Below are 13,331 nucleotides of genomic sequence, written 5' to 3' on the forward strand. Positions count from 1 at the left end.
AAGGGACGGGAGGGCGCGAGCCGTCAATCCTAAGCCCCGCCCCCGGGTACGCTCCCAGCGAGGCTGGGATCCGGAAGTCAAACCCTAACTCCGCGAGCGCAGCCTGTGGGCCGATAGTGTTCTGCCATCTTCTCTTCTCAGATCTCCGCCGGAAGTGGAGGTAAGACACGACTCTCTTTTTTCGTGGTGAGCGCTCACCCAGCCGGCCGCGCGGAAAGGATCAACTATTTCAGGTGAAACCCGAGGCGCCCTCTGCCCTGGAATAGAGAGGTGAAGAGTCGGGTTCCTTCCAGGGTAGAAGGGCCCGGATGAGAGGCAGGGATTGCTCGGCCTGTGGACATGCGCCCAAACACATTCTTGCGGGGTAGAGGGGCACGGACGCACCTCATCTGGACAGGTGTAGACCCCTGGACACACTGTATGGAGAGTTACAGACCCCACTTGTGTGGAGAAGCGTCGAGTGCCCTCCTCCTTTTAGGGTAGTGAGGTTCCATTCCGTATTTTCCCAGTGTAGACAGGCGTGGACACTCCGAAGGTGTGGCGACATCGACCCCACCCGTAAAGAGACACATCTCCCTCACGAGGCTGAACGGCGCAGATTTCTACCGGCGCTAAGGCACACAGATCCGCCTCGGCGCGCACCTTTTCCCTTAGGACAGAGGCTTTGATGTATTTACCCCCACCCCCGCCCGACCACCAGAATAGAGGAGCTCCGAAATTTTAATATACAGAGGAGTGAGCCTCCTTCCCTTAGCGCCAAGACCTAGAGACCTCCCTACCTCGCCCCCGTGTAACTAACTGACCGATGCCCCGCCCCCGCTCCTGCAGAGGTGGTAGACCACCCCTCTCTAAGTGTTTGGAGGCACAAGTCTCATCCCACAGAGAAGCATGCAGATTTACCCCTTCTAGGCTAGAGTGAGTCCCCATTATGGAAAATCAGATCTCACCACCTCCTCCCCAGGCGCTGGCTTACTGAATTTGTAAGGGCTTGACCCACCAAAAATGCCCCACAGCAAACAACAGCAGACCTTAACCCACGAAGAGACAGTCAGAACTGCTTCTCCTGGGGCCCCGGGGGAAGAAGGACTCAGATTTATTCTCTTTTTTAGGTAGACACAGATCATCCTTCTTCTCCCCCCTTCTCCAAGGATTTAGAATCACCAACTGTAGGAAAGGAGAGACCCCAAGGGAGCAGAGAGGTGCCCTCCAACGTTGAGAAGCAGTGACATCACTGATCACCACATAGTGCGTGCATATGGGCTCCCCCCCTTATCCGAGGTAGAGGAGCTCAGATCTTTTTCTCCCTATCCAGGAAAAAAAAACACAGGAACCCCACCACCACCACCTACTGTAAGGGCCGTTCCATTGAATGTATAGCTGCATTCCCCCCTCCCCCGTGCAGAGAACCAGAGGTCCTTTTCCTTCAATATTAACACACTGCTGACTTCAACCCGTACACAAGATAAACAGATCGTGCCCCATCCCATCTCCCATGGAAGGGGCTAGAGTAACCCACTGCAGGCAAGGTGCAGACCCCATTCACGCAAAGCTGCATAATTCCCCCCTTTGTTAGCATGGCACTAATGTCACCTTGTAGTCGAGATCGGTATATCAGTCCCATCTCATGGCCCTCCCTAGGGTAAAGCGACTCAGCGTACCCCCCCACCCCCGGTCCCTGCACAACTTACAGATGTACAGACTTGTGCTCCTCTCCCATGCAGCGGAGATGCACACAGCCACTGTGCCGGTTTATCTAGTTCCTCTGTATCCTGGAGTAGAGTGACAAAAGGCATCCTGCCCTCCTCCCCCCTGTCACCAAGGAACAGACCCCAGCCACACATACAGGTGCACATTTTTCCCCCGTCCCCCAAGATTTTGCACTGACCTTAGTCCACATAGACATACAGATAAAAAGCCCTATTCTGAGGTCCCTTTTCCCCAGGGTAGACTCCTGGGATATGTCTTTCCCTCCCACTTCCAGGGTAAATGAGACATAGAACCCTCTATTTGGGGAAAAGAGGTGCAGTTAATACCCTATGTAGAAACAGATTGTCCTTGCATACCCCTCTCCACTTAGAGAGGTTTAGTGCTAGTCCCTTACCTAGGGTATCCTATCTGATGCATTGAGGCACTGACTCCACCCAGGAAGAGAGGTTTAGACCTAATTTTCCTTTGGGTAGTGTGACACTACCTTCCCTGTAATATTATTATTATAATTAACTATACTCAGCCATACCAGGCGCCAGCTCCAGTATAACGCCTTCTCTCAGATTCCTCTAATTGTTAGGGCTTCCTTATCATGTTCTTTAACATTTTATTTTGCCTTCAGGGGGTTCAGAAGGGGCTTATAGCATTGTAGTTCCTCTCTCTGTCTTCAAATTGGTTCTTCTCCCATTCCAACAGGAAAAAAAAGCCTGCAGATTTGAATCTACCTGCTTTCAAGCTAGTCATCATGATGAAACTTAGACACAGTGAGTTTCTTTTACCACTCCTTCCCAATCCTAAGCTTTAATGAATATTCATAGTATTTTTAAAAATTGCCCAGTATGAACCAGATCATTCAGTCTGTCTTTTACGTATGGTATTATTGTTGTCTTCCCAACTTCCTTCTGAGGTACAGCTCCCCTTATCCCCCATACCCATTTTACAGATAAGGAAACTGAAGCTCAGCAAGGTTAAGTGACTTGACAAAGAGACTGCAGGTGAATAGCAGTAAATACCATATTATACTGCCTATAACCCCAACACAGCCTAGCATTTTTCTTTATAAGTTGTACCTTTAAGTTGGTATCATAGATAGTACTAGTGGTTAAGAGCATGGACTCTGGAGCCAGACTGAGTTTGAATCTCAGCTCTTCCACTTATTACTTGTGTGGCCTTGGGCAAGTTACTTACCTTCAGTCTAGTGGGGGAAGAGGAGGGTAAAAATAGTTCCTACTTAATAACGTAATAGTATTTGCCTAACAGTGTTGTTGTGAGGATTTAATGAATTAAAATAGGTAGAACACTTAGAACAGTGCCTGGCACATAATAAGCACTCTGTAAGTATTAGCTTTAAAGATTCAGCCTTCATTTCTCTTTGGAGTTTAGCCCCTCAGAGGATGCATACACTGTCTGCCACTGAATTATTGTCTGACCTGTCTTGAGCTTTGGATTTTTCTTACCTATAAAACAGACAGTGTGGATAAATTGCTGTTCTTTCTGCCTTCAGGACTCTTTCCCTTTCCTTCTCATCGTTTAACGGGATAACTCTTGCTTGTTTTTCAGATTTCAACTTATACATCATTTCCTCTGGGAATCCCTCCTGTTAACCTCCTCCCTTGGTTTCCACTTGTCTGTGTACCCACAGGAACCAGGGCTGTTGACTCTATGATTGGGTCTGTCTCTTTCACAGCACTGTTAACTTCTCAGTGACATCTGGTTCATCTTTGTGTCCCAAGGGCCCAGCATGACCAGGCATAGCTATTTGGCACTTACTGTATGCCAGGCAATAGAATGTCTCAATTAGTAGTGCTAACTCAATGCCCCCTCCTCCCACCAGGATGCTTACAGCCTAGAGGGAGAAAACAAATGTGATACATGGACTCTTCCTTGTAAGAGGGAAGGCAAAGGCAGTAGGACAGGTCTGGTTCTGTGCTTCCCTGCCTTTATCCTGCTATAGCCCAAGCAGAAAATGATAACATTTGGATAGCACACTGGATAGACTGGATGAGAATTGTGCAACCCAGTGGCCTTGTATTCTGTGTGAATTGTGGCCCTGCCTATGTAGGGCTTGGTGAAAAAAAAATCACTTACTTTATATAATCATAAAAATTTCATCAAGAATCAGACTTTGGTTATGTTAATACCAAAAGCAAATAATCATTTTATCATGCAACACGAGAAAAGTGAACAAAATTAGTTATACTCTATTTAAGAATATCAAATACAAGATAATAATAGAATTATTTTTTTAATTAATTTTTATTGGTAATAGAATTATTAATAGTGATGAAAAACACAATAATTACCTGGTGAAATAGAGTATATGCATACAAAGGAACCCTGGCAGTTTAAAAAAATGAGGAAGTAGTATATGGAAAGACTATTATATGGAAAAACTGTTAGATGGAAGGATCTCCAGGATTTGTTAAGTGAAAAAAGCAAGTTGCTGACAGGAGTACATAGTATGTTACCTTCCCTGGGAGAAAATGGAGGGAAATAAGAATATATGTTTGTATTTGCATAAAGAAACTGAATGATGCATGACAAACTAATGAAGTGGTTTCTTGTGGTGAGGGGACTGCAGTGGCTAGGGACAAGTGTGGGAGGGAGACCTCTCAGAATACATGGTTTTATTTTTATTTATTTATTTTTCATAATTCTTATTGGAGTATAGTTGATTTACAATGTTGTGTTAGTTTCAGGTGTACAGCAAAGTAAATAAGTTATACATATATCCACTCTTTTTTAGATGCTTTTCCGACATAGGCCATTACAGAGTATTGAGTAGAGTTCTCTGTGCTATACGGTAGGTTGTTATTAGTTATCTATTTTATATATAGTAGTGTGTATATGTCAGTCCCAATCTCCCAGTTTATCTCCCCCCCTTCCCACACTGGTGACCATAAGTTTGTTTTCTACATCTGACATGGTTTTACTTTGGAACCATATGACTGTATTACCTGTTAAAGAACAATCATACATATCTGCATTAGTGGGAAAATGGTGAACATTAAATTAAATAGAAAAACTTTACATGTGCACACAAAACAAAGACTTTCACTGTTAAATTGCAACTGAAGTCTTGATCAGACTAACTAGGATGATTGCAGTGGAAGATGGGGGAGGTGCTTCATGGTGCAGCTCCCTACACCCTGGGCTAGAGATACCTTGGACCCAAATGGTAATGATAATGATTAAATCTGGGAAGGTTATTGAGAAGCCCTAGAAAGAGTGTTCAGATACAGTTTCAACTGTTGTACATTTTTGAATGGCTATTAAAAAGGAGGGTATGTTTTATCATTTAAAAGATTTACAACCATCAATGACTGGTGGCACAGGTATGTAATCCATCGTAATGACAGACTGGAATGTAAGCTGTACAGGGAGGGAAATGGGGTGGCCGTTGAATAAAGAATCGAGTGGCGCCAGTGTTTTGGAAGTCTCTAGGAGGTTGAACAAATGTGCTTGAAGATAGTTGAGAGAGGTGTCTGAGATTGCTTTCTGAAGTACAAGCAGTTATAGATGATGATCATAGATGTCACCATAGCAATGGGTGGGCAGGTGGCTACATGGAATGGGGATGTCAAGGAAGTGGGAAACCTGAGCGTTGGAAGGGACCCAGTGATCACCAAAGTTGCCCAGGTTGATGATGGCAGGAGTTCAGTTGAAAGTAAAGCTATGGACTTCCCTGGTGGCGCAGTGGTTAAGAATCCGCCTGCCAGTGCAGGGGACACGGGTTCAATCCCTGGTCCGGGGAGATCCCACATGCCACGGAGCAACTAAGCCCGTGCACCACAACTACTGAGCCTGCACTCTAGAGCCCCCGTGCCACAACTACCGAAGCCTGTGCGCTCTAAGGCCCGTGTGCCCCAACTGCTGAGCCCACATGCTGCAACTACTGAAGCCCGTGCACCTAGAGCCCATGCTCTGCAACAAGAGGAGCCACTGCAATGAGAAGCCTGTACACCACAGCGAAGAGTAGCCTCTGCTAGAGAAAGCCCACGTGCAGCAACGAAGACCCAATGCAGCCAAAAATTAAAAAAAATAATTAAGAAAAAAAAAAGTAAAGCTATGAGCTAGGTGCTTCAATAAAAGAGGAAAAGTGACTCATAGGTGACAGGCATAGCAGCAGTCTCAAAAAAAGCAGGATTCCCCCCCTCCCCCCTCTTTTTTTTTTTTTTTTCAAGGAGAAACCTGGTGTTCTTTTTTTTTTTTAAATGTTTCTTCTGATTCTTTTTTTTTTTAATTTTATTTTTAATTAATTAATTAATTAATTTTTTATTTTATGGCTGTGTTGGGTCTTCGTTTCTGTGCGAGGGCTTTCTCTAGTTGTGGCAAGCGGGGGCCACTCTTCATCACGGTGCGCGGGCCTCTCACTATCGCGGCCTCTCTTGTTGCGGAGCACAGGCTCCAGATGCGCAGGCTCAGTAATTGTGGCTCACGGGCCCAGTTGCTCCACGGCATGTGGGATCTTCCCAGACCAGGGCTCGAACCCGTGTCCCCTGCATTGGCAGGCAGATTCTCAACCACTGCGCCACCAGGGAAGCCCTCCCCCCTCTTTTTTAACAAGAGGGAGAAATTGGTTTGGCAGTGGTGAGTCTGCAAGATGCCTCCTGTACCTACTGGCTCCAAGGTATTCATGTTCATGTAAACTAATAGCCACCTTTCAGGCCTGCAGGTGAAGCAGTGTCCTCAGGGGAGAGCTGAGTCTCTATTAAGGCAGGAGGTTGAGGAATTGTTCCCAAGAAAAGATGGAAGAATTAGGGGAGTGCTGATCTCCCAAGTGGGAGTTTCAGAGGGCATAGTGGGAAGTCGGATGCAGGGGTAGATGGAGGATGGGGGCAGAGTCACTGCCAGGCTGGGGATACAGGGATGTAGTGGGGTGAGAGTATGGGAGATGATGGATGAATGGAGAGATCCACCTTTGAGTATTGATATGAGAGTTGGTGGATGGAGATATTGGTGGTCAGAGAGATTTAAGGAAATTCTTCAAGGTCATATAGCTAGGTAGTTATTGAGCCAGAACAGGAACCTAGGTATGGCTGGCTAAAAAATGGTAGCTGTTTTCTCTCTGAAGCTATTAAAAAACAGTAACAGCGGCTCCTGGGTGTTGCAGTGTTGTGAGTGGTGACTGCACCCCTACCCTCTTCCTCGCTTCTCCTCCCCCCTCCTTCTCCTCTCTGAAGCAGGTGTTTTTCCCCACTTTAAGTGATGTATTTTCTTTCATCGTGTGCCTGTATCCAGTGCAGGCCCTCATTTTCCAGGGAAGTTAGGCCGATGCAAATTGTTGAGTAAAATGGCCAGACCTGGTTCCTTCCAAACCTCACATTCTTTTCATTGCAACATGAGTACTTTGGAAGAAAAGGAGACTTGGGATCTGATTTTTTTTTGTTACGGGGAAATTCGGTCCATTCACATTCATTATGATAACTAATATGTTTGGTCTGATTTTTACCATCTTATTTTATATTTTTTGTTTGTTTCTTCTTATTCCCTTATTTTAAAAAGTTTAACAAGTTAAAAAAATCCTCCACCAGGACTTAAAATTATGTTGGTAATTGCATTCATATTTATATCAAGCATAACTAAATTTTTCTATCACTTTACCAAAGTTAAATAACTATTTTTGCTCTACTCTTCCAAAGTGAGACCTTTAGCATGATTTTATGCTTATTTTTGCTGGTATACTTCCTCAAGTAGTTTTACCAGAAAGGGAACACAGGTGGTAATCTTTGCACGTCTGTCTTTTACCTTCACGTAAGAGTGATATATTGATCAGTTATAAGAATTTAGCTTGGAACACGGTCCCTTGTCTCAGTACTTTGTAATGGTTATTCTTCTGTCTTAAGTGTTCAGAATTGTGGATTTGAGAAGGCTGTCTGCTTCTCTCACCTTTGTTGGGAATGCCTTCTATTTGGAAGTTTACAAGATTTTCTCTTTATCCTTGGAGTTCAGAAATTTCATCAGTGTATGCCCAGGGCATATGTCTTTTTTGTTAATCTTGATGCTCTATGCGCCTTTCTAGTCTGAAGCCTCAATCCTGTTTTCAACTTGGGAAACTTTCATCTATTATTTTAAAAAATAATTGCTTCTCCATTTGTATCTTTTCTCTTTCCGGAACTCCTTTTAATTTAGATACTAGCTCTCCTGAGTCCATTCTCCTTTTTCTGTTTTTACTTTTTTTTTTTTTAAGTTGTGGCGCGCGGGCCCAGCAGTTGTGGCTCGCGGGCTCAGCCGCTCCGGGCCATGTGGGATCCTCCCGGACCAGGGCCTGAACCCGAGTGCCCCGCACCGGCAGGAGGACTCCCAACCACTGCGCCACCAGGGAAGCCCCTGTTTTTACTTTTCTTTGGATTTTTGTCCTGTTTTAAGCAAGCTCTTCCCTTGACCTTCTAGCTCATTAATTTGGTTATTAGTAATGTCTCTTCAGTTTTTCACTACATCAATTGAATTTTTATTCAATATCAAATTTTGGGAATCTTTTTCTCACATAGTTCATTTGAAGTATCTTCTTGAATCTCTTTAAGAACTTGCAGTAGTATTTATTTATTTATTTAATTTATTTAAAAAATTGTTTTTGGCTGTGTTGGGTCTTTGTTGCCTCGCACAGGCTTTTCTCTGGTTGCAGCAAGTGGGGACTACTCTTTGTTGTGGTGCGCGGGCTTCTCATTGCGGTGGCTTCTCTTGTTGCAGAGCATGGGCTCTAGGCATGCGGGCTTCAGTAGTTGTGGCGCATGGGCTCAGTAGTTGTGGCTCACGGGCTCTAGGGCACAGGCTTAGTAGTTGTGGCACACGGCCTCAGTTGCTCCGCAGCATGTGGGATCTTCCCAGACCAGGGCTCGAACCCGTGTCCCCTGTGTTGGCAGGCAGATTCTTAACCACTGTGCCACCAGGGAAGTCCTGCAGTAGTATTTAAATCCTCTGTTTCCTACATTAACTCTGCTTTGGTGTGAACCACCTAGTGTGATTGGGGAGCCTGTTCTCTGATAATCTCAAGCTGCTCCTATATTTGTTTGTAGCATATATCCTGACCTTCCAGAACCTCCCCCTGTAAGAATTCCTTTAGCCCCCTTGCAAATGGTGAGAATTAAGGGAAGCCTTTCTTTCTGAGAGGCCAGCTGTGAAGGAGATGACAGACGGGACTCCTCATTGAAGTGGGAAGAGGCCCCTTAAGTTCCTGGGCTTTGTTAAGGCATGATTGTAGAAGGTGAACTCTCTCCTCCTTAAATCAAAGGGAGGTTTCAGTTTAGCTGTGTAGTGCAATTCCCTTTGGAGGCAATGACATGAGCAGGGTTAGCAGGAAGGGACAGTTCTCTCCCCATGTGCTGAGGGCATCTACTCTGGCTTAGCTGGCTGGGACTCCTCAGAGTCCCTAACCAGGGACTAACCAGGGTCCCTAACCCTAACCCTAACCCTCAGACCACTTTCCCATGCTACCAGCCCCCCACCTCAGCCTGGTGCCAAAATTGTTGAGCTGCCCCAGCTAGAAGTTGGGAGAGAGAAAGAGGAGTCAGAAGCGCACATTCAAGTTGCTCTCTTCACAGGATTCCCTTAAGAATTGTTTCAGTTTGCACTGAATACCCCAAACATTTATATCCAGTACCTCCTCTGACACTGTTGCTGCCAGCTCCGTGTCTGTCTTGTGCGCCTAGACAGACATGGTGTCTGAGGCTTCCTTAGGTTCCCAGTGTGGCCTGACCTCCATTAAGGTTCAACAAATGTTGGGTAGGTGGATGATGGCTTTTTTTTTTTTCTTTAGAAAATAAAAAGCCAGGTAAAAGTTCCAAAGGCCGCAAGAAGATAAGTTGGTTCCACACTCAGGTAAGGTATACCCGTTGTTGGCGACAAGGTCAGGAACAGGTTGCCCACCCTAGAAGAGGCCCACAAAACCAGGTAGATATTGGGTGACTCCAAACAGAGCACTGCATTGGAATCAGTAGATCTGGCTTTCCCTCCCTCTCTGGGTGGCTTCAGCAGAAAAGTAGCAGTATTTATTAAGTTCCCACCACAAGCCATACACTGCTTTGTGCTTGGTTTACCTTGGTTAGGGATTGTCATCATCCTATTTTTTAGATGAAGAAACTGAGCCTCAGTGAGAAAGTTCTTAGGTTCAAGGTAGCACAGCTAGGACTTGAGTCTGTCTAATTCCCAAGTCCCTATTGCTCATGGAGAGGAGGGAGGTTCAAACAGTCTTTGGCCCCAGCTCCTGGATCTCCTGGTCCTGCTGGGAAAGTTGTGGACAAGTAGGACTTGGGTCAGAGCAGCAGTTCTCAAACTTTAACTAGCCCTCCAGAATCACCTGGAGGGCTGGTTAAAACACAGATTGCTGGGCTCTACCCTTGCGTTTCTGATTTGGTAGGTCTGTCTTGGCATCTGATAATTGGTATTTCTAACAAGTGCCTAGGTGATGCTGGTACTGTTGTTCCAAGGGCTGCACGTCCCTGCCTGGCTAGGGGAAGAAGGGTCTCTCTCTAGTCAGATGGGCAGACCTCTGGGGACAGAGCCCTTTTTGTTTGCTTCTCTCCTCTTTCCCCCAACAACTACACTTCTGAGCAGCTTTAACACCCCCTGGGAAGGGTAATTTCCATGGGTTCATTAGGTCTGTTCATTTTTTCCCTGTTGTGTGGTGACCAGCCTGCAAAGCAGAATGGGAAGAAAGCAGCCACCAAAGTAGCCTCCGCTCCCCAGTTTGTTCACTCCAATGATCATGCCAGTCGGAAGGCTGAATTAAAGAAGAAGAGGGTAAGCCCTTTCCCTTGGAGAGAGAGGACCTGGCTTGACTGCCAGGTCCACAGAAATGTTGAAAGGCAAAGGCCAGAACTGTTAGGGTTGTCGAGGCTGTTTGTGGAAAGGGGAAGAGAGGGCGGTTGCCTTGATACTTGATTTAGTGTCTCCATTTGCTCACCTCCCAGTCCATGGCTGTCTGGTTTATGTTCTCATTGCTCCACTGGAATGACCCCTGCCAGCCTCACCAGCATGTTCTCTGATATCAGACTCATGGATAGCTTTCTTCCCTCATCTTATTCAAATTCTCAGCATTTGAGACCATGATTTTTTTTTTGAAACACTCTCACTTTGGCTTTCCTGTCATCTCACTCTCCTGGATGTCCTTCTTTCTTTTCTACAGTCTCTTTTGCTGCTCTGTAAATGATGGAGCATCCCAGGACCTTGTTTTCTTTTCCTCTCTGGTCTTAAGTGCTTCCCGCTGCCTAGAACACATTCTCTCTCAGCTTCACATACCTTCCTTGTATTAGTGTCTGCCATGCTTTCCCTTTCTTCATCTCTTTGTCTTTTTCTTTCTCTCAAACCCCTTATCTCTTGCTGTCATATCTTCTCCCTTCCTGTATCCCTGCTCCTCCCACCTGTGCCATGTCACACTGTTTTCTCCCTCTGTCACCTGCTCCCTGTTACTCTTGGTCTTCCATCCCTCCCTTAGACTGCAGACCTAGTCAGCTACAGCCCTGGTGTGCGTTCACTTGTTAGGTTGAGGACGTGCGGGAGAAGCAGCAGGCTGCCCGGGAGCAAGAGAGACACCGACGCAGGACCATTGAAAGCTATTGTCAGGATGTCCTGCGACGCCAGAAGGAGTTTGAGCGCAAGGTAAGAGAGCAGTCTTTGCCCCTGGGTAGGACTGGTGTGGGTTCGCTCAAAAGCATCTTTTGCCATTGATCTGTGAAAAGGAAAGAGGAAGGGTGTGAGATTGTTGGAGGGGGAGTAGGGAATCAGTTCAGAGAGGATGGGAGACAGTAGGGACATGGAGGGAGGGTAAGAGGGAGGTGAAGAGCCTTATCTGTGACTGGACAACCCTGGTTAGGTCCTTTCTCCCAAGCTGGAACCCAAAGACTGGGGTTTGGGAGTGGGGAGGCGCTGGACTAGGGGACAGGGGGAGAGAAGGAGTGAGAACGTGAGGGGAAAGTTAAGAGAAGAGTCATCTTCTTTCTAGGACTTCTTACTGCCTTTCTAGAATATATTCGCATCTCACAGAATATATACTTTCCAACTCAAAGTTCCTTTTCTAATATAAAGTACACATTTTGCTTCCTCCATCTCACATTCCCCATAGATTGTTTTTCTCACTTATACCTCCCTCTTACATTCCTCCCTTATACACTCAGGTGCAATCCCAGGCCTCTAGCTGGTGCTCGAACACACACTTACAAATAGGCACACACATGGACCATGTGGGTCTATCCTTTCTTCTTCTAGTTCCTGGCTTTGTTGGCTGATACAAGCTGCTCTTTGGTGGTCTGGGACTCACATGGCTCTCCCAGCCTCCCATGGTTGCCAAAGACAGCTCTCACTCTCTTTCCTGCCCTGGACCATTGTCTTTTTTTCCCTTTAGGAGGAAGTTTTGGAGGAATTAAATATGTTTCCTCAGTTGGATGATGAAGCCACAAGGAAGGCTTATTACAAGGAGTTCCGTAAGGTATGGAGGCCCATTTCTTTTTTTAAAAAAATTTTTATTCATTTATTTATTTTTTGGCTGCATTGGGTCTTTGTTGCTGTGCACGGGCTTTCTCTAGTTGTAGCGAGCGGGGGCTGCTCTTCGTGCGTGGGCTTCTCACTTCTCTGCCGTGCGTGGGCTTCTCATTGTGGTGGCTTCTCTTATTGCGGATCACAGGCTCTAGGCATGCGGGCTTCAGTAGCTGTGGCACACGGGCTCAGTAGTTGTGGCTTGTGGGCTCTAGAGCGCAGGCTCAGTAGTTGTGGCATTCGGGCTTAGTTGCTCTGCGGCATGTGGGATCTTCCCGGACCAGGGCTTGAACCCGTGTCCCCTGCACTGGCAGGCGGATTCTTAACCACTGCGCCACCAGGGAAGTCCCGGGGGCGCATTTCTTAAGGTCCTTTAGGGAGGGCATCAATCCAGTCCTGTCTCCTCTCTGCTTCTGTTTTTCCTAAGATGGAGACCTCTTCTTTCATGGGCCTGTTGATTGCTACCCAGTTCTTTCCCTGCCTTCATCCCTCATTCCCTGCCCTACAGGTGGTGGAATACTCTGATGTGATTCTAGAAGTCCTGGATGCCAGGGACCCATTGGGCTGCCGCTGCTTCCAAATGGAGGAGACTGTCCTGCAGGCAGAAGGCAACAAGAAGCTGGTCCTGATCTTGAACAAGATTGGTGGGTGTTGGGCAGTATTGGGTAGGGCAAGGCAGGGGCCAGGCCTTGTTGAAAAACTAGCTTGGACCAGACCCTGACACCCAGCAACTCAGTGGTATCCATAACAGTTGTGTGAGGTAGGAATTCTTGTTCGAGTTTTTAAAGCCAGGGATTTGAGAGGTGAAGTCACTTGTCTAAATACACACACACCACACACACAGTACAGCAGAAGTTGGGAGTGGAGTTAAAGCCTGTCTGCCTTTCAGTCCCCTGTTTTTGCCATTTTGAGCTTTATCTGTGACTGGCCAACCATGGAGAGTTCCTCTTCTCTCCCAAGCTGGAACCCAGACACTGGGGCAGAAGAGCACATCGGCTCACGAGTCACTCAGGTCTGGATCTTATCCCAGTTTTGCTGTCTGTTTTCTCTGGGATCTTGGACAAGTCATGTCACCTGAGAGCTTCTGTTTCTCTAGGTGTAAAATGGGCTGTGATTGTCCCAATCTCACAGGATTGTTGGAGAATTAATGATAA

The 13,331-nt window shown here is 46.4% G+C and overlaps 1 protein-coding gene across 7 annotated transcripts in view; it reads left to right on the top strand.

The window, feature by feature from the left end:
- Positions 1 to 11: 11 nt before the first annotated feature.
- The window catches only part of GNL3L (G protein nucleolar 3 like), a 35,574-nt gene continuing 22,254 nt past the window's right edge, over positions 12 to 13,331 (top strand). Inside the window, exons 1-8 of one of the 7 annotated variants that reach the window (XM_036839184.1) lie at positions 59 to 160; positions 2,404 to 2,471; positions 4,454 to 4,510; positions 9,464 to 9,525; positions 10,339 to 10,446; positions 11,188 to 11,304; positions 12,047 to 12,130; positions 12,686 to 12,821. In XM_036839184.1, coding sequence (XP_036695079.1) covers positions 12,071 to 12,130; positions 12,686 to 12,821 — 196 coding nt within the window. In that variant the 5' untranslated portion in view covers positions 59 to 160; positions 2,404 to 2,471; positions 4,454 to 4,510; ... (2 more) ...; positions 11,188 to 11,304; positions 12,047 to 12,070. The other 6 variants (XM_036839180.1, XM_036839181.1, XM_036839183.1 and 3 more) reach the window with 6 other exon arrangements.

This window comes from Balaenoptera musculus, chromosome X (assembly GCF_009873245.2).
Source record: "Balaenoptera musculus isolate JJ_BM4_2016_0621 chromosome X, mBalMus1.pri.v3, whole genome shotgun sequence".
Classification (NCBI taxonomy): domain Eukaryota; kingdom Metazoa; phylum Chordata; class Mammalia; order Artiodactyla; family Balaenopteridae; genus Balaenoptera; species Balaenoptera musculus.